The sequence below is a fragment of the Jaculus jaculus genome, chromosome 6 (genome assembly GCF_020740685.1).
Source record: "Jaculus jaculus isolate mJacJac1 chromosome 6, mJacJac1.mat.Y.cur, whole genome shotgun sequence".
In the NCBI taxonomy this organism is placed as follows: Eukaryota; Metazoa; Chordata; class Mammalia; order Rodentia; family Dipodidae; genus Jaculus; species Jaculus jaculus.
The window spans coordinates 67,850,547-67,871,176 of NC_059107.1; the positions used below are offsets into that span (position 1 = coordinate 67,850,547).

The following is a 20,630-nucleotide window of genomic DNA, read 5'->3' on the forward strand; positions in this document are numbered from 1 at the left end:
AAGTCAAGGTGCATGGCACAGTGTTGTGTGACACCATTTGCTATATAACTAAATTTGTGATTTGGGGCAAAAAAAAAAAAAAAAATCCCCAGGGAATAAGAAAACATTCCAATAAAATTGGAATGCAGATTCTCATTAGATTGGAGATAAAGGTACTAATTTAGTAGTGTTTTAAATGATTTTCTAAATATGTATAACCATCAGTAATTTTCTTACTGTCTTCTTGCCACCTCATTTTTCCAATGAAGAATCACAAATACATCTGAAGCCTTCACATTGAACCTTCTGTCTTCTCTCCTGATTTCTGGGCCTAATTCCCCCTTTTATAAAGTTTTAATTGAGTCTGGACTTGGTACAGACTTTTCTCCTGATGTTGGGTAAGTTTTATTGTGATTTGATTTGATTTGATTGATTGGTCAAATTGATTGGTAATAATATGGTTGATTTAGTTGGTTAGTTAGTCCACTTAGGTGATTGGCTTACCTGATTGATCTGTCCAGATAGGCCTCTTGATCCTCCTGCTTCAGTCTCTGGGATAGCTAGGATTTCAGGCCTCTGCTAAGCCTGGTAAATTACCAGCATTTTAGATCTGAATGACGAATTACTGCACTAAAATCCCCACCACTAAATATGTTTCTAAATGTGAAGACTCTATTTTAGATTTATTTTGTCATAACTCAGAAGCTTGAATTGTATAGATTTTTAGAAGCATTTAAAAGGATATGAATTGAATGCACATTTGACCATTTATTTCTGAGAATCAAGAACCTGAGAGAATTGTTATGATGCATTGCTTTACTGAGCTTTCTTTATTAGGATCCTGAGTCCTTAAACCCAATCTGTAAGTCAAACATGCTGCAGATGAAAGATCAAAATGCCTAGATTTTGATGCATTGTCTGTTCTTGTATTCTAGATACAATGGCTACACGAGGGAGGCCTACTTCAGTGTTGGCCTCCAAGGAATTGCAGAGAAAGATGTTCAGATCGTCAAGGAGCTCATAGACAGGACAATAGATGATGTAATTGAGTACGTGCTACTGCTGTGATGATTTGACTGAGATTCTGCATGTAATGTAACATGGATTGGTTCAGTTTAGCTGTTTATTCATTTATATATGTCCTTTACTGTACAAGGAAATGATTTCATTGTGCCACATTATTATGTATATATATATCTCATGGTACTTTGTCCTCATTGGTCCCCTTTGACTTCCCCATCCTTCTTTCCTAATATGTTGATCACTTCCTCTCCAATAACCCCTCCTGTTAAGTCACTCATAATTTTGTACTTCAAATACGGCCTCTGCTGTGTTGCCCTTCTTAAATGTTTTAACATCTCAGTTATTGGATGTGCTCTCCAGGAAAGGATTCGAAGATGATCGGATTGAAGCTTTGCTTCATAAAATTGAAATACAAATGAAACACCAGTCTACCAGCTTTGGACTTGCCCTGACATCAGTATGTGATTTCTCAGCCTCCTTGTGTTTGGTTTTTGCTTTGTTAATTAGTAGTTTTTTTTTTTCTTTTTCCTTTTGGTGTTTTATTTAAAACATTTAAAAATATATATATTTTATTTATTTATTTGAGAGAGCGAGAGAGAAAAAGAGAAAATGTGTGTGCCAGGGTCTCTAGCCACTACAAACAAATTCCGGACACATGTGCCATCTTGTGCATCTGGCTCACATGGGTCCTGGGGAATTGAACCTGGATCCTTTGGCTTTGCCAGCAAGCACCTTAACCACTAAGCCATGTCTCCAGCACGATTTTTTTTTTTTTGGTTTTTCAAGGTAGGTTTTCACCCTAGCTCAGCTTGATCTGGAATTCACTATGGAGTCTCAGGGTGGCCTCGAACTCACAGCAGTCCTTCTACTTCTGCCTCTTTAGTGCTGGGATTAAAGGTGTGCACCACCCACGCTCAGCTCAATTTAATTTTTTTAACCAACATTCAGCCACTGTGTGTGTGTAGGTATAGTATGTTTGTGCTACTTAGGATTGAACCCAGGACTTTGCACATGCCAAATGCTCTGCCAACTGAGCTGTGTCCTCAGCCCTTATCCTAGGGTCCTAATAATAAACTACCATGCCATTGATGTTTACTAGGATAATATAGGGTACATGGGGTGAGCACAATGTTTGTGGTGCATTATGATGTCAAATTCTTCATTCTAGTATATAGCTTCTTGCTGGAATCATGATGGGGACCCTGTGAAGCTCTTGCAGATAGGAAATCAGTTAAATAAATTCAGGAAGTGTCTTAAGGAAAATCCAAAATTCTTGCAAGAAAAAGTAGAACAGTATTTTAAGGTAAGAAAATTGGAGAATTTGTGTCTTTCACTTTGAAGTTAAATTTCAAAATATTAAAATTGCGACATTAATATCATAATCTATGTAAATTAATTTCTACTAGTGAATGGATCACATGTTTAGTTTCTAGTATTTGTAAAAATACAAATAGTCACACACCTTAAATTCTGCTAAGATTATAGTCAGTTATGTATAGAAATTTTTGTGTACTTTTTTCAGTGATTAAATTCTTGGATACTTGTTTCTAGTACCCATTTGATTTACTTGATTATATGTTTTCTGTTATATACTAATTTATTACTGATGGGTCATGTTGTTGCCTGTTTTGTAAAGCAACTCTGTTAATATTTTTTATATGTGCCATTATTTGGGACATGGAATATTGTTTAATCATTTGATTTGTGATTTCTTTGTGTTATATATATATTTTTCTCTTCTCTTGGTAGTTTTTCTTGTTTGGATAATTGGCTGTTTTGGGTCTTGCTATGTAAACCAAGCTTGTCTCAAACTCATGATCTTCTTGCCTTCCCTTCTCAGTACTGAGATTTCAGGTGTACACTGCCATGCCTGACTATTACAAGTTCTAATTGTGCTCTAATGCTTATACCTCTTTCTGTAGGATTACAGTTCAGTATTTTGTGCACATGTTCAATTACTGAAATAAATTACAGAAGTATGTAGTCATGTAGCTTTTACCTAAAGCCAATATCTATATTTTCCAAATAATTTAAAAAGTGATGTATCAAAAATTTAGCTCCAAATTTGGAGTATGCCTGTAATCCCAGTACCTGGGAGCTGGTCACAGGAGGATTAGGAGTTCAAGGTCATGCTTGGCTACATAGTAAATTCAAGGCCAACCTGGGCTACTAGCATGAGACCCTGTCCAAAACAAAACAAGCAAAAATTTTGGTTCCTGCCCTTCAACAGTTAAAAGTATTGAACAAAATATGAGGCAAAAATTAAGTTAGGATTCTCTTAATTTTAAGCTAAAATGATTTATAATAATTAAAAAGATAGTTCCCTTTTACAAAGTTATTAAGAAAATGCTGAATACTAATGCATAATGCAAAAGAATGAGGTTATAATCATCTTTTAAAAATTTTTTTATTAGCATTTTCCATGATTATAATCATTTTAACAATAGTAATAGCAGCACATATGGATTGTATACTTGCTACATAGCAGGTGTGGTTGTAAGGATTTCATATGGCTCATGTACCCTAATTTGCCAAATAGCCTTTGAGGTATAAACTTGGGTGAGATTTAATATGGGACCTAGAGCATGCTGCTCCTGGCTTTCAGTCCACTGAGATTTAGCTTCACCAAGTGTTGTAACTGTGGTTATTTCTGTGATTATTGCAGAACAATCAGCATAAGCTGACCTTGTCAATGAAACCAGACAACAAGTATTATGAGAAACAAACTCAAATGGAAACAGAAAAACTAAAGCAGAAAGTCAGTTCTCTCTCCCAGGAAGACAAGTGGCAGATCTATGAGAAAGGTCAGATGGATTTCATAGATTTGATCCTACTTTGAACCTAGGGTGTTGCACTTGCTAGGAAAGCATTGTATCATCCTCTCAACCTCCTTTTACTTACTATTTTGAGACAGGATCTCACTCTCCATTTCATGCTGGCTTTGAACTTTCTATCTTCATTGCTTAGCCTCCTGAGTATTTGGGACTATAAGCCTGTGTCACCAGATCGGAATTTTATTTATTGGAGTAGAAGAAACACTATGTCAAGATATGAGGGGAACACACCTTTCTATGTAGGCCAAGACTCATTAAGTTCCATCATTAGAGAGGTGAATATGGAGCTGGGGAGAAGGCTCAGTGGGTAAAGTGCTTTCCATGTAAGCACGAGGACCTCACTTTGGATCTCAGGTCTAAACCCATGTAAAATGGTAGCATCATGACAGAAGCCTATGTCAGCTGTGGGAAGGCAGAGACAGAGTCCCTGGGATTTACTTGCTACCTATTCTAACTGAATTGGTGATCTCTAGGCTCAGCAAAGAATGAAGGAGAGTGATTAAAGATTCTCCCCCTCACACACATCTACATGTGGTATCTACATGCACATGTGTACCCACACAGAAATGTAACCACACACATATGAACTTTCAGATACACACCCAATCCACAAAAAAATGACTTTTATTGAGTATAAGTAAGGCCTTTAAACCATGTTTTTATAACACAGTCTCAATTATTCCAAAATTCTTGACATATTTGGGGCCCGGCCTGTCCTTGAAGTTTGATGGCTGTGTGTTGTGAATGAGTAAAATCCTTACAGTGAGAGGAAAAGAAAAACAAAGGCTGGATGTTTCAGATGCTCTGAGTACATGCACACAAGGAGCAGTGAAGGTGTCATAGTAGTTGCAGAAGTTTTTGGTAACTTGGCATATTATGTGCTTGGACATGGCAGGTTCATTATACTCCACTATGGTATCTTAGCACTTGGTCCCTTTTGAATGTAAGATAGTGATAGGGGATGAAGAACATAAAACCTGTATGGTATAGTCATGAATGTTCATTTTTAATTTTTTTTTTCCTTTCCTCTCGCCCCATTTCAGGTTTAGAATTACGGGCTCAACAAAGTAAACCTCAAGATGCCTCCTGTCTCCCAGCATTAAAAGTCTCTGACATAGAGCCTACCATGCCTTTTACCAAGTTCGACATCGCCTTGGCAGGTTACTGTCAACACTCATTGTCTCAGGGGCCTGATTACTTTACTGACTTACATGCTAATTTTCACACAAGTAAGGTCACATTTACTGCTTTCCAGAAAACAGTGAAGTCTCCTTGTTTCCAGTCCTGCTCTTCATATGTCCTGCAAGTTTCTTTGACCTTTAATGATGGTAGACTTCTTTACTCAGTAGTCTCTATTTTCCTATGAGTGAATTTGATGTGGTTCTCAAATTCACTGCTTCTAGATTAGATGAAGATCTAGGTCATCATGTATGTTTACCATTTTATCCTATAAGCCCTTTGCCCACATTGGCTCTTCAACTTAACTGTCAAGATGAAAGATGGAAGTCATAAAGAAATGCCTCAAAAGCCTAACAATCCAGGTTCAGTTCCCTAGTACCCATATAAGGCCAGCTATACAAAGTGGTATATGTGTCTGGAATTCATTTCCTCTCCTTTCTCTCTTTCTCTGCCTCTCTCTATCTCTGCTTGCAAATAAGGATTTTTTTTTAAGCCTCACAAAATTTAGTATTGAAGTGGTACAGGGAAGGAAAGGGACATGAAGGTGCTGTTATCCTGGTTCTTTCTAAAGCCTTTTATTGCTACTGAGTTCTCAGAGTTCCTTATTTTCCCCTTGTATTACAGTTGTTAACATAAGGGACGGTTGTTTCTGGAATAACATTAACTTGGAAGGTGTTAACATTGAGATGCTGAGTGGCCATGCCTGTGTTTTTATCGCTGTGATTATAGTGTAATACTTTATTGTGCACTATAGAGGACAAGATTGAGGATTTGGTTTGGTTTTAGAACATAGAACCTCTTATGTGTTAGGCAAGCCCTTGATAATCTCAAGGTAGGGTGCACTGTGGGCATCACTATTTTCTGTGAAGCTGTCTTTTCTTTTTCCTTTTAAATACTTGCTAATACATTTTTTTGAGGTAGGGTTTTATTGAAGCCCAGGCTGACCTGGAATTCACTATGTATTTTCAGGGTGGCCTTGAACTCATGGTGATGCACATATCTCTGCCTCACAAGTGTTGGGATTAAAGGCATATACTACCATGCCTGACTAATAATATTTTTATTTATTTATTTGAGAGAGAATGAAAATAGTTGTGTCAGTACAACTGCAAATGAACTCTAGACACATATGCCACTTTGTGCATTTGGTTTTATGTGGGTACTGGGGCCAACAGGTTTTGTAATCAAGTGCCTTTAGCTGCTGAACCATCTCCCCATCTGGAAGTTGGTGAAGCCTTATGGTGGACAGGGAGGTCAGCACTACTACTTAAGGGCTGGAGGACTCACTGAGGTTGACTAGAGGCATTTAGCATGGGTTCAATATTGGGACTGGTGAGGTAGGAGTGATGTGGTCATGTCCGTCTTGATTATAGGGAGGTTTTTAGTAAAGGACACAGGAGAAAGAGGTCACAGGACAAGCTGGGTTGTTCATGTAAGTAGTTAAGAAGCCAGAAAAACATGACTGCTTTTACCCAGTTCTTCAGAAATCAAGGATTATTAATGAAAGTGCAACAGGAAGACACAAGTAACAACAAATGAGTAGTGTTTCTTTGCATTACCATTTTTATATAAGTTTTAAGCTTCCATCTTCAAAAAATAGCTGCATGATTTCTGAGATAATTTTACTACTAATAAGAAAAGGCTTGTTTTTGTTTTCTAGCTGGAGATGTCCCTGTGCAGTATTGTGCCCAACCCACCAATGGCATGGTATACTTTCGAACCTTCTCTAGTTTAAACACCCTTCCCGAAGAGCTGAGGCCCTATGTGCCTCTCTTCTGCAGTGTTCTGACCAAGTGAGTCTCAGAGTTGTAACAGATTCATGACTGTGCTATTCAACAGTATGCATGTATCTATCTATCTGTCTTGTCTATCTATACATGTATGTATTTCTTTTCAAACAGGGTCTCACTCTAGCCCAGGCTGACCTGAAATTCTACTGTATAGTGTCAGAGTGGCCTCAAACTAACAGTGATCCTCCTAACTGCCTCCCAAGTGCTGGGAATTAAAGGCATGTGCCACCACACCCAGCTTTATGTTTTTGAGAGCATTTCACAGTAGCTTTGTTAGCCCAGGCTACTTTAGTGATAAGGTTTCTTTTAAACACATGAGTACTGAAAGGATTTCTGCCTTTCTTAAAAATTCAAAAAGACATTTTCAGATTTTCCCCATCATTACCAAGTATTTGAGCAAATGAAGTTTATGTATCAGGATGTTTTTGGAGGAGGAGAACACTCATGAAACATTGTCAAGCTTAGGACAGAAAAGTATGTTTAATATATTTTTATTTTGGTTTTTCAAGGTAGGGTTTCACTATAGCCCAGGCTGACCTGGAATTCACTCTGTAGTTCTAGCCTTGAACTTGTAGTTCTGGCCTTGAACTCACAGTGTTCTTCCTACCTCTGCCTCCTTAGTGCTTGGATTAAAGGCAGGTGTCACTATGCCCAGCTTTAAAATTTTATCTTTAGTGTGGGGTATGAGCTACCTAAAAGTCAAGTGTCCTGGACACTGAAAGTGAGTTCCAAATCAGACACTGATTTGTATAGCTGGGAGAATGTGTGTGTGAACTGTTGACAGTGTTAATGCCAAAGTACAGTGAGCCACTGAAATAACAAAAGAGGTTTGTTAATATGTGGTTATGAGCACACATTGATTTAAATGAGTGGTACAGACCTTCTCCTCAGTCAGAAAGTGCTTCTTTCTATATCAGGCTGGGCTGCGGCATTCTTGACTACAGAGAGCAAGCCCAACAAATAGAACTGAAGACAGGAGGCATGACTGTTTCACCCTATGTGCTCCCTGATGAGTCACACCTGGACACCTATGAACAGGTAGTTTGTCAGTCCCTATTACCTCTATAGTAAAAGGGTTGATTTTTTAGTGTATGTGTGTGATTAATTTTTTTGTTGATTTTTTTTTTTTTTTTTCTCTTGATTCAGGGTGTCCTCTTTTCATCTCTCTGCCTAGAACGGAACCTGCCAGACATGATGCATCTATGGACTGAAATATTTAATAAGTAACTTCACTTGCAAAAGTTATTAATGCTTGAGTATCACGTGTCTTAACTCTGAAGTGCTTCAACAGGAGATTTTATTCATCAGTTTTCTAGTCTGATTTTATGTATAATTCCCATAAACTTAGACAATTTCAAGGATGTTGAAATGCTTTGTTGTATATATTTCTGTAATACTGAAGGGGGCTTGGTTGGGTCTGTTTTCCCATAGCCCGTGCTTTGAAGAAGAAGAGCACTTCAAAGTGTTGGTTAAGATGGCTGCACAGGAGCTATCCAATGGAATTCCAGACTCTGGGCATCTTTATGCAGCCTTCAGAGCAAGCAAGACACTCACACCTGCAGGGGACTTACAGGAGACCTTCAGTGGGATGGATCAGGTAGGGACTAGGAAGTGGGAAGCAGTGATTTGACATGGTCTCCTAGAGTTAGTAATGTGCTCTGGTAATAAGCACTTATATGCCAGAGAGTTTTCTAATTCAATTCTGATTTCTAGTTCTAAATTGCACAGTGAAAAGTGCTTGCTTGAGTTCTTTTTTATGTGTGCCATCTCTTCACTAACTGCCTGAGCTGGTGATGAATACATGCAAACATGCATACCACACCAGCCTGTGCTGAATCAGAACATGTGCCCAGTGTGTGCAGGCACCAGAGTGTGAGGGATGTTTGCTTTTCAGACGAGGCTCTGACTTGGTGTGTTTGCTGCTTTTGGTCCAGGTAAGGTTGATGAAGAGAATTGCAGAAATGACAGACATCAAACCAATTCTGAGAAAGCTCCCCCGGATCAAGAAATACCTACTGAATTGTGATAACATGAGGTGGGGGTCATGATCCATTTCTAAACACAGATACTGTAACTCATTCTGTTACATGAAGTGTAATTTCAAGGCATTTGTCACTTGAAAGTGTAATTATGTAAATTTATCTTCAAGACAGAGTGTTTCGTATAGGTATATGGTGAATTGATTCTAGACTTCAACTATAAGAAATCATTTTTTGTGGGAATAAAAAGAATATTTTCAGTTTAATAAAAGTAGTGACGGGTGGAAAAGAATACAACTAATTTAATTCTAGTACTGCAAAATAGACTTCGGGCACCAATTTAAAATTCCCTTGCTTCTAAAAGTAAATATTCTATAAAAAAGGAATCAGTGAGACTCAGTGAAAGTTATCTTGCTCAAGATCACTTTCTTGTCAACATAAGATTATATCATGATGTAGCCCAGTCATGCACACAGAATTAGCTTCATGTCCTTGGGCTTTAGCATAAGGAAAGATTTAAATTACTAGTATCTTATGAGTAGTATCTTCTTTCTGGTACATTTCTGATGTAGTATTCATCAGGACTTAAATAAATAAAAGTATTTATTTAAGCCACGTGTTCTTTTATAGAGTCCTACTATCTCTTCCCAGTCAGCTCTTGAGAACCATTGACAGGACCTACTATGGGTAGTGGAAACGGTATCTGGTGGTCATTGCTCTGGCCTTGGTCTCAGGTGGGCCTGTCTGGTACTTCTTGGCCCAGCATATACCCTTATACCTCAGACCAGCCTGGGACTCTACACCACTTGGACCCTATGTTTCCTTCTCCATAAAACACAGCTTTGCATGTTTCTTATAAGAAGTAAAAGGAATAATATATGCAAAGGGATTACTACAATGTTTTAGAATATAGCTAGTATTAATTTAATGAACCTTCTATTAATTTAAATTTAGGATTTAGGGCTGAAAGGGGACAAAACATGCACTCTCAATGTACTGTAAAGTTCAAGTAGATTTCTTATAATGGGTAGTATGTGTGGTTCTCTGGAATCTGGAGATGTTAGAAAAAGGTTTGTTTTGAGAGCATGGTCTGTTTTGGGCACACTGTAATTTTCTACTTCAGCAACCAGTTTACACTTTCAGATGGCTGATTGCTTTAAGTGTTCTGTCTTTTGCTGTGGTGACTATGAAGACACTGTTGGCCAAGTTCAGTGCTTTTACTCTGCCTTCAGAAGATGTTCATGATAACAACTGAGAGACACCTGAGCCTTAGATAGCTTGTTGGCCCTGTAGGAGAGTTCTACATCTGGATATTTTCTTTTGGACAATTTTGAATATTTTATACAAAACAATGCTAGTCACATCTCATATCTGTTGTTAACTTATGCAAAATGTGATGAGTTTGTAAAATGTTTTGTTTTTTACAATGGTTTTGCATAAATGTAAATTTTTTAAAGCAGATGCTCAGTGAATGCTACTCCTCAGCAGATGACTCAAGCAGAAAAAGAGGTGGAAAACTTTCTTAGGAATGTCGGTCGGAGTAAGAAGGAACGCAAGCCTGTCCGCCCACATATCGTGGAGGTAACACAAGTCACAGAGCTGAAGGTTGTTGAGCACTTAGAAGGTGCCAGGTCCAGTTCTCACTTTTTGCATGAATAAACTTGTTTGGTTTGTGAAAGCATCCAAGGTGAAGGAATTGCTATCCCCATTGTCACAGATTGAGAAACATGTAGATGCAGGATTAAGTAGCTTGCCTGGCATTGGTGTAGTTATGAAGTGAATTTATGCCCTCTTGTTGGTTTCAGCTCCTATGTTCATTGACTTTTTCTGTGCCTTATAGTGAGTAGCCTTCTGAAAACACAGACTTTGGTTTGGGAGAAGGCAGTAGAAAGACAGCCAGAAACACTTATGTAATGAAATTGTCTCCCACTGGTGGTTAGGCTTTGAAAGACACATGCCTTTTCAAAGTGAATCATGAATTTTTCTCTGGGACAGTATCAGTTATTAATACCATAATCTGTGTAATTGATTTTCAAAGCTGGCTTAAATCTGATTCACCATGATCAGCATAGGAGCTTCATTTCTCACTGTAGAAGCTTGACATTTGTAGATTTTGTGGGAATTATCTCTAATGTCTCCTCTGTGGATGTTCACGTATCCCTTCTTTTATCTGTCAGTCTCCCTGTACCCCACCTGTCTCCTTACCTTGTCACTTCCTGTATAAGGAGAGACCACATGAAGATGGCTCCTAGCTTTTTGAGCTCCTTTGACAAGAGCATATTTATGTCTCTAATGTTCCTTCTCAAAATGAAGTTTGACTAGAAAGTGCAAAGGAAGGAAAGAAATCTCAAAATATTTTTACATTGTTAAAGGGCCTTTTTCATTGAATATCTGAAAACTCTTAAAAATTTTCAGTTCTTGGGCTGGGGAAACGGCTTAGCGGTTAAGGCATTTGCCTGCAAAGCCTGGGGACCCCAGTTCAATTCCCTAGGACCCATGTAAGCCAGATGCACAAGGGGCCACATGTGTCTGGAGTTCATTTACAGTGGCTAGAGGCCCTGGCATGCCCATTCTTTCTATCTGCCTCTTCCCCCCCACTCTCAAATAAATAAAACATTTAAAAAAAATTCAATTCTCTAAAACATTTAAACCAATCTGTCTTACCTAAAATAAATAGCTTGGTGGATTTTTTAGACTGTACCTTCCCATATATTTCAAGTTAATTTTGGAATTTTTTCCTGGTATTGTGTGATATGGTCCTCTGAGAAAAACAGCTATTGATATCTTTATCAAAAGCAGCTGCAATTGAACATGCTGGAGAGGCTCAAGACTGGGTCAGTTGACCATTGACCACAGAAGAAAGGGTAAAGAGGGTTGTGAGGGCCTCACTTGAGATCTTAGACAAGCCTAGTGTCAGCTTTATGCACTGATGCACAAATACAATGACTATGAAGTCTCAGGGGGAAAGAGAGAGAAAGATCAAAGGAAGATGAGCTTCATATGTATAGCTATAGAGAGGTTGTTATCCATGCTGGGATAAGACCTTTCAAGGCTGCAGCTGCCTTGGGGTCTCCATGATCCTTTAAGTAACACTTTGTGCATGCTCTGAGGAAGCCCAGTAAACTCATCGCTTCACAGAGTGAATGTTGGTGGAACTGACCTTTATTTAGTCTTTTGGGATTGTCTTGCCTTGAAGAGCAAATCTTTGTTGGCTTCTCAGAAAAGTGTTCACGCAACACCTGTTCACTCTTCAACACATTATATTTCAGAAACCTGCACATGGTGACTCAGCTGGAAGTGCACATGTTAATGGCTGTCAGATCATAAGAAAGCTGGTAATAGTAAGTGAGCACGATCTCTCAGGCTGCCGAGTGAGTTATGCTGCCCTGTTTGTGCTGTGTACATGACTACCCTCTGATTGTGAGAGTACCTGTGGCTGGGCCATTCCTGGCATGAACATGCCCTTAAAATTAAGGTTTATCTGTTCACTTGCTGAGTGGGTGCCATGCTCCTGGGGAAGTCTTTACATGATTAGGACACCCATTCTTCCGTGTGGTCTCATTGTGTAGTGTAGCTCACAGTGCATTAGTCTCAGCAGTCACCCTCAGTGAAGCAGTGCTACGGAGCTCTTTCTACCTACTGGGTTTCTATAATGATACCATGTGGTCTGACTGCACAGAGTATGGTAGTTTACTGTGTTCTTGGACAGCCAACCACAATCTAAGAGTTAATGGGTTGCAATTTTTTACCTTTATGTTGGGGTGAGCAGCATGTGCCATGGCACATGTGTGAAGGGAGGTCAGAGGACACACTTGGGTATTGGTTCTTTCTTTCTACCTTGTCTGAGGCAGTCTCTGTATGCTAGGCAAACTTTCAGTAATTCTGCGTCAGTCTCCCATCTTGTCATAGGCAGGCTGGGATTACAGACACTAGCACCATTTGATTCAACTTTATGTGGGTCTGGGTCTATGAACTCAGCTTGTTTGCACAGCAAGTGCTCTATTCACTGAGCCAGCATAATAAATAAAACATTCTATGCCAAGTTTGAGCATTTCTTGTAAGATTTGAAGTGCAGTGTTTTGTGAAATGACTTAACTCTGGTGCCTGCTCTCAGAAGCAATGCCTTTCTAGTGACTCCCACAGTGAAAGAGATGCTTAGAATAGTTCGCCTCATTCGATGTATGCAGCCTGGTCTGATCCGTTGCTTCCATCCCTTAGGATCCCACCTTCAAACCCTGCCAGATGAAGACACATTTCCTACTTCCCTTCCCAGTGAATTATGTTGGCGAGTGTGTTAGAACTGTCCCTTACGCAGATCCAGATCATGCCAGGTAGGAGGTGGGGTAGAACAGTGTCCCCCCACACTTTTATACCTTAATGAAAATGTTTGCTGAATATGTCAGAAAACATTCTGCGCTGGCGTCTTGTTAGTCTTTGTTGTGTACTCTGTGGTTGTGGGTCACCATACACAGCATCAGAGTATGGCCTATTCTACCCTTTTCTCTTCCAGAGTTAGCTTTTGCCTTTTAAAGGGAAAATGAGCAGAAAATGGATTTTAATAGAAATTTGCTTTATTGGAATACTTGTGTCTTTTTTATTTTTTGATTTTATTTTAGAGAGAGAGAGACAGAAAGAGAGAATTTGGCCCACTAGGGCATCAGCCACTGAAATTGAACTCCAGACATTTGTGTCACCTAGTGGGAAAGTGTGGCCTTGTGCTTGCCTCACTTTTACGTGTCTGGCTTATGTGGGATCTGGTTAGTCTAACATGGGTCCTTAGGCTTCGTAGGCAAGGGCTTTAACTGCTAACTCCAGCCCCCTGTATCTTTTCTTAGGGAGGGCTACCTGTGGATTATTTGTCCAGGAGATTTAATTTCCTGTCTTAAATGTTGCATTTTCATGTAAGATAATTAAATAAATGGCCATGTGTACATTTACCCACATAATACAAAATGGCACATGTACATTGTAACAACTTGAACTGTTTTGAGGAAAAATCAGTACACTCTCTACCATCCTCCTGCTGAACCCCTATGATACAAGTTAAATTTTGAAAATTGTTCTTACTCACATTGTTTTGTTCTTTTGATCTTGTTCATTAAAATGAAAAAATAATGAAAGTGGGATATTACTGCACAATCATTTGTCAGTATCTAACAGGGACTATTTCCAGGACCCTCTGCAGGTCCCAACCTGTGGATGCATGCTCAAGTCCCTTTTGTAAAGTGGTACAGGATTTGCATGTAAAAGTTACACTTTCTTCAGTACGCCTTTAGTCCTTTTCAAGTTACTTTTAATACCTGAAACAATGTTAGTGCTAGGCAAGTAGCTGTTATACTGTTTTGTTTAGGGAATAGTGACAATAGCTGAACATGTTCAATACAGATCCATTTCTTTACTATTTCTGATTGGTTGTTCTCAGATGCAGAGGGCCAACTATGTTACAATTGGATTTTCTTTTACCTTTTTTTGAGTAGATGTGTGTGTTCAAGTGTAGTGTGCAGGTGAAAGCAAGAGATCGATTTCAGGTGTTTTTCTCAGTCATTCTCACCTTTTGTTACTGTTTTTCTCTGTGACAGAGTCTATACATTGAATGTAGAGCTCACTGATTCTACTAGACTAGCCAGCCAGCAGTCTTCCACTCTCTTCCTCCCCAGTGCTGGGACTGCAGGCACATGCCATCACATCTAGCATTTTACATAGGTGCTGAGAGTCCAAACTCAGGTCCTCATGCTTCAGTGAAAAGTGCTTACCCACCCAGCCATCTCTTCAGCCCCCGCAACTTGACTTTCTTTTCCTTTCCATTTAATTACCACATTTCTTGGGTTGTTTCTAACTTGCTTTTTTTTTTTAATTCTTAATTTTAGCCTTAAGATCCTTGCTCGTTTGATGTCAGCTAAATTCTTACATGCGGAAATTCGAGAGAAGGGGGGTGCCTATGGTGGAGGTGCAAAACTCAGCCATAATGGAATCTTCACTCTTTACTCTTACAGGTGAATTTGTGCCTTTCCACTGTTCTACGTGTGTGAACACACATGCCATTCCGCTGTTAATTCTCATTATCCTTTGTGAACATTAGAAAAAGGAAGGCTACTTCTACTATGTATTTATTTTGCTTCTTTTTTTTTTTTCTTTTTTTCCTTTTCGAGGTAGGGTCTCACTCTGGTCCAGGCTGACCTGGAATTAACTCTGTAGTCTCAGGGTGGCCTTGAACTCATGGCAATCCTCCTACCTCTGCTGGGATTAAAGGCGTGCGCCACCACGCCCGGCTTTATTTTGCTTCTTGATCACCTAGTTATCTCTAGCATTGTCCTTTCTGTTTCAAGGATCAGACCAAGTGGAGTAACAGCACTGTTTTCCCTAAGTCATTCCTGGCTTCAGAATTAGCATGCTTGGGTAGAACATGATCTGAAGTAGCTGAGCTCATATCAGCTGAATGAGCCTGACATGGGCACTACTGTGTTTGGTTTTTATAGACCTAAGTAAGATTCTTTCCATTCTCTACATTTTTAGTTTTCAGAGGCCTAGCTGCCTATATTCATGCACACTATCTAACAGCCTAAGAATGAGGCTTGCCCCTCACTCACTCACTTATCCTTGCCTTGTCTGCCGTGACTTGTGACAGGAGGTCTTATGCTCCTGAAAGAAACATCTTATCTTCAATACTGTGACAGTGTGGCTGAAAGACAAGGAGCTCTTTTGGTTTACTCATATGAAATACCTCAGAAATCAGCTCATGTCTGAGTAACTTCTAGACTATTCTGGTTTTATCTTACAGAAGTAAAGGTTTTGTTTAATCTTTAATCTTTTTGTGAGTTTTCCATAGATCAGAATCTAGCAGCAAGAACAGGCAGGTAAACTGTGGCATGAAGTGTAAGGGGAGAGCTCCAAGAAGTTCCTGGGGTCAGAAATAAACTTCTATAGAGTGTGGTGGTTCTCCATGGGTGGCTCGGAGCATGAAGTATTAAAATAAAGCCCTTAGCAAATACAGAGTTTAATAAAGTAGTAAAATAAGGCCCTTGTCAGCATGCTAAGTCAGTGCAGTTGTTCTGAACTTTTTCTTGGGAAAAAAATACTTCAATATTTAAACCCTCTGGATTTCACAGGGATCCAAATTCAGTAGAAACACTCCAGTCTTTTGGGAAAGCCATAGACTGGGCTAAATCTGGAAAATTCACAGAGCAGGACATCGATGAAGCCAAGCTTTCTGTTTTCTCTGCTATAGATGCTCCAGTTGCTCCGTCTGACAAAGGTATTTGAGTGCTGGGTACTTTACCACCTGATGTGACCAGGCAGAGTTCTATTACAGTTTTCTAACACCCAACCACTTCAGCAAATCTCTCATTTCCATTTATCCATCTCTGTCCTGTGTAACGCAGTTTTCACATGGGACAAACTGAACATTGAACTTAAAACTTTGTGCTTTGTGTGGGCTGACCTGAGTTCAGTCTCCAGTACCCAGTACAAAGCAGGTTGTGGTAGCATATACCTATAAATCTTATCACTCAGGGTGGGGATGGAGACAAACAGATCCCTGGGTCTTGCTGGCTAGCCATTATGGCCTAATTGGTGACCTCTAGGTCAGTAAGACACCCTCTCTAAAATAGGTGGATGGTCTTCCTAAGGATGACACCTGAAGTTGTCCTCTGGCCTCTATGCCCACTCCCATAAACACACATGCACACATACCATACACTGAAGAAGAAACAAGAAAACAAGTTTCTCAGTACTTGATGTTGCCGTGTCAGATAACAGATCCCATCATCTTCAAGCCTGAGCAATCTAATCCCTAGTGAGGCCAACAGCTGACTCACAGTACTGTAACCTCCTAGTTCAGATCGAAGGGGAACATAATGACAGCAAGAGACTGGCCATAGGTAATATAAAGTAATATAACCCTTATGTGAGCCATACCTATTCTTCATCTACACTGCAAAAATGGTACTCTTAGGAGTTCAGTTCAGCTCTGAGAAGTGGAAGTCAAAGTTTGATCTTCTGGCCATGCATATGTTTTGGTTGAAACATATAAAGTGACATTATTAACATGCCCTTCAGACATTGAGCCCTGGGCTCCCTGTGTTAGCCATTTCCCAGCCAGCCTCTCAGTATCTGTGTTTTCACTTTCAGGAATGGACCACTTCTTGTATGGCCTATCAGATGAGATGAAGCAGGCATACAGAGAACAACTCTTTGCTGTCAGCCATGACAAACTGACCACTGTGAGCAATAAGTGAGTATGTGTGATGTGGTTTACTGTGTTCAGCCAAGGGAAGTGAATCTCAGAATTGTGAAGATTTCCTATTGACCTTACAAATGCCTAAGGTAAACAGTCTGATGTACCATCTTCCTTTCAGGTATCTTGGCATTGGGAAGAGTACACATGGACTGGCTATTCTGGGACCAGAGAATGCAAAAATTGCCAAGGACCCATCATGGATAGTAAGATAATGGCTCTCATGCATTGCTGACTATACTTATTAGGAACTCAGTGCATATGTATAGGCTTTTAAAAGTTAAGCCTATGAGCTAAATTTGACTTAAGCAATCATGAGATCTTTAAGAGAGGTCATTTTCAACAACCAATATGTTTTGCATATTGCTGTTACTTCGTTTTTCAAAAATCAAGTTAGATCATACTGAAAAACTTAGCCAAACACAGTAAACCACATCACACATACTCACTGCTCACAGTTACTAACTGGCAAGTTGGACAAGAACTCTTCTATCTTAAAGAAAATGCAGTGATTATGAAGATATTAAAGTGATCATGCATTCAGTACCAAATATGAGCTAGAATTTTAAAATTTTACTAATCCTACAACATTTATTTTAAAAATAAAAGTCAATTCTGACCTACCTGTGCTTTAGTCATTATGATAAATATTATATTGCTATATTGTAGTATGTGTTTGGGCTTTCAAAGTAAAATGACTAAGGGGAGGAGGATAGAGATCTTTTTTGATATGTGTGTGATCACATGTGAGCCCAGCATGGCATCCCAGGGAGGCTCTATCCACCTCAGGCTGGGTGTGCTAGCGTTAACTTAAGCTTTTCCCACTCTGTCCTCACCAAAATGAAGAAAATTCATTATCTGCACCCAATACTCCTGACTTCTATTTATCCCTTCCTTCATTTTCCTCTGTAAACTTTTTCCCTATGTCTAGTGCTTGATGCTTGAAAGTTGCCTTCTGGGGACTAGGCATGAGCATACATAGACTGGTGATGGAGCACAGACCCATTGGCTCAGGACTTGCATGTAGGACTTCTTCATCATCCCTCAACAGTGAGTTAGAATCTCCAGAGGGTGGGAACCCAGCCTCTATCCAGGACCCTCACTACCTTTGGAGGAGATACTGACTGCTACCAGATCCTCCTTCTAAATCTCCTTGAATAGCTTCTTTACAGTCAGCTGCCATCCGAGGAGTCATGTGAGCAGGGTGTCCTCAGGGGTTGAGCTCTGAGCTGGGGCACTCAGAATGGTCTAGCATTGACATACCACTGTAGCCTTTCCTACAATATAGCCTCTAACAAAACTAGGCTGTCCTGAACCCCTGATAATAGAATTGTTTACCTGTACACCAAGAAGGTCAGGAAAGCACCAGAGTAAGCATGAGTGTGTGCCCAGGCAAACTTTGAGGTGTTCGTGCTGTGAGTCCCAAAGTCCTTATGAGACTGTCCAAACGAAACAAACAAAAAAAACATGCCAGTCTATAGAGGTTCCATGTGTGCTAAATGTGTCCATGATAGGTTCAAGCAAGTTTTCTGTATTGAGGAGAAGAAAATCATCATGAAGGTATTGAAGGTACAAGCACAGAGTCAGAAAGCTAAATAAATATGAAGCTTCTTTAAATAATAAAAACCAAAGCTTGTACTTTGGGGGGAGGGGTGACTTTGATGGGCTTAATGTGTGACTAGGGTTGAAACTGAGTGAAAGATACCTTTTTATTAAGATAGGTTTATATTTAATCATTTTTTAATTCTACACCTTGTCTCTCTCACATTAAAAGGTAACTATGAGGGCTGGGGAAATTGCTCAGCAGTTTTAAGAGTACTCACTATGTAAGCATGGAGACCTGAGTTCAACCCCTAGCACTCATGTGAAAAGTGGAAAACAGCCATGCATACCTGTTACTCCAGTGCTAAGGAAATAGCAGAATTTTGGGGTTTGCTGGTCATCAAAGTCTAACCAAAAAATGCACTCTTAAGTTCAGTGAGAAAGCATGCCTTGAGGAAATAAAAAATACCCAAAAGCATCCTCTGATTTCTATATGCATGTGCATGGTGGATTAGGCACACCTGCACACATGCTGTTAAGTCTTAAGCTGTTAAGTCTGCAGTTTTCACTGTCAGAGCTGGTCTCCATGTCTGGTGTTCTGGGCCGGGGCTGTTCTCTGAATCTAACCATAACCAAAGGATAGTTCCATGCTTAATCTATGGGGGCGTAGCTAGTGTGCGTCAAAGCACTCCTTTTTAGGACTTTATTCTTGCAGTTTTATCTACATCTCTGTAGATTAGCCATATGGATATTTTGCTGAACTGCCCACCAAACTGCTGAGAAAACCTTAGATGGCCTCTGAAAAGTCACCTTGAAGTTTTATTCTCCTACTTAAAAAATAGATTGAGTACTATAGGAGATGTAACCAAATGTTTAATTCCACTAGTTACACACATGGTAAAGCTCGAGACAGTACAGGGACAGTAGACATTGGATGCTGATTTGAGCATGTGATGCTACGTTTTGTATCTCAGGATCTGATTGGGATGAGAGTAACGAAAGGGAGTGGTACTTTCTGATTAAGTATTATTGCCAACAATACTTGACCAACAATATTTTCATAAAGTGCTAATAAATTAACTTAAATGTTACAAAAGGATGGCCCCCAGAAATGTTCAGGCCTTCCTGTTTGTGTGTGTGTGTAGGTCTGGTGGTTGGCAAGTGATGTTCAAATAGCTGCAGGCTCCCCATGGGTGCCATGGTGCCGCAAGTGCTCCAGCTGGCCTGAGTTAGACACATCATAGCTTGCTCTATACTTGGCCAAGATCTTCATGAGAGGCCGCAGTTTAAGCCACCACTGTTCTTTGGGAATTCGGTGCCTGTGAAGGAGGACAAGTCAGTAGAAAGTATCACATTACCTGTATAAAGCAACTTCCCACTTCCTGGGGTTACAATGGGCAGCAGAAAATAGTCTTGCTCAAAAGGATATAATTTGTAGCATTACCACCATTACCTGAAGTTCTTTTCTTTTGACACATGGCTTACTATGTCACCTAGGCTGGCCTAATTTGTTTGCTGTCCTGCCTCAGCCAGCAAGTGCTGAGATTATAGGTGTGTCACCATGCTCAGGTTGATAAAACAATTGTTTGTGTGGTCAGAAGAGTGGGTACTAGCCGGGCGTGGTGGCGCACGCCTTTAATCCCAGCACTCGGGAAGCAGAGGTAGGAGGATCGCCGTGAGTTCAAGGCCACCCTGAGATGACAGAGTTAATTCCAGGTCAGCCTGGACCAGAGTGAGACCCTACCTCGAAAAACCAAAAAAAAAAAAAAAAAAGAAGAGTGGGTACTGGGGATTGAACTCATGCCATCACATAACAAGGCAAAAGTGCTCTACCATTGAGCTATGTCCCAGTCCCTAATTTTTAATTTTGAGGCAGGGTTTCACCAAGTTTACCAGGCTAGCTTTAAACTTGATCCTCTTACCTCAGCTTCCCAAAAGCTGAGATTATGGGTCTGTACCCCCACCATACACAGATTCATAAAGCATGTTTACAGGTTAAATGAAACCCATTATTTATGTGTTTCTGAAATACCTGTCCATGTCTAAAATTCTTAATAGTTTTTTATTAGCT

General features: G+C 39.8%; 2 protein-coding genes across 9 annotated transcripts in view; one reads left to right on the forward strand and one right to left on the reverse strand.

The window, feature by feature from the left end:
* Pitrm1 (pitrilysin metallopeptidase 1) overlaps positions 1 to 17,640 on the forward strand; it is a 29,045-nt gene extending 11,405 nt beyond the window's left edge. For 3 of the 5 annotated variants that reach the window (XM_045151927.1, XM_004662209.2, XM_045151930.1), the window contains exons 10-27: positions 249 to 377; positions 915 to 1,028; positions 1,363 to 1,459; positions 2,171 to 2,305; positions 3,668 to 3,806; positions 4,880 to 4,996; positions 6,676 to 6,808; positions 7,723 to 7,843; positions 7,952 to 8,028; positions 8,237 to 8,402; positions 8,740 to 8,840; positions 10,245 to 10,365; positions 12,054 to 12,125; positions 13,003 to 13,115; positions 14,652 to 14,777; positions 15,891 to 16,036; positions 16,912 to 17,014; positions 17,139 to 17,640. In XM_045151927.1, coding sequence (XP_045007862.1) covers positions 249 to 377; positions 915 to 1,028; positions 1,363 to 1,459; positions 2,171 to 2,305; positions 3,668 to 3,806; positions 4,880 to 4,996; positions 6,676 to 6,808; positions 7,723 to 7,843; positions 7,952 to 8,028; positions 8,237 to 8,402; positions 8,740 to 8,840; positions 10,245 to 10,365; positions 12,054 to 12,125; positions 13,003 to 13,115; positions 14,652 to 14,777; positions 15,891 to 16,036; positions 16,912 to 17,014; positions 17,139 to 17,232 — 2,104 coding nt within the window. In that variant the 3' untranslated portion in view covers positions 17,233 to 17,640. The remainder of the gene's footprint in view (positions 1 to 248; positions 378 to 914; positions 1,029 to 1,362; positions 1,460 to 2,170; positions 2,306 to 3,667; positions 3,807 to 4,879; positions 4,997 to 6,675; positions 6,809 to 7,722; positions 7,844 to 7,951; positions 8,029 to 8,236; positions 8,403 to 8,739; positions 8,841 to 10,244; positions 10,366 to 12,053; positions 12,126 to 13,002; positions 13,116 to 14,651; positions 14,778 to 15,890; positions 16,037 to 16,911; positions 17,015 to 17,138) is intronic. The other 2 variants (XM_045151928.1, XM_045151929.1) reach the window with 2 other exon arrangements.
* Positions 17,641 to 19,414: 1,774 nt separating this feature from the next.
* The window catches only part of LOC101610726 (phosphofructokinase, platelet), a 74,292-nt gene continuing 73,076 nt past the window's right edge, over positions 19,415 to 20,630 (reverse strand). For all 4 annotated transcript variants that reach the window (XM_045151906.1, XM_045151908.1, XM_004662207.2 and 1 more), the window contains one exon: positions 19,415 to 19,878. In XM_045151906.1, coding sequence (XP_045007841.1) covers positions 19,728 to 19,878 — 151 coding nt within the window. In that variant the 3' untranslated portion in view covers positions 19,415 to 19,727. The remainder of the gene's footprint in view (positions 19,879 to 20,630) is intronic.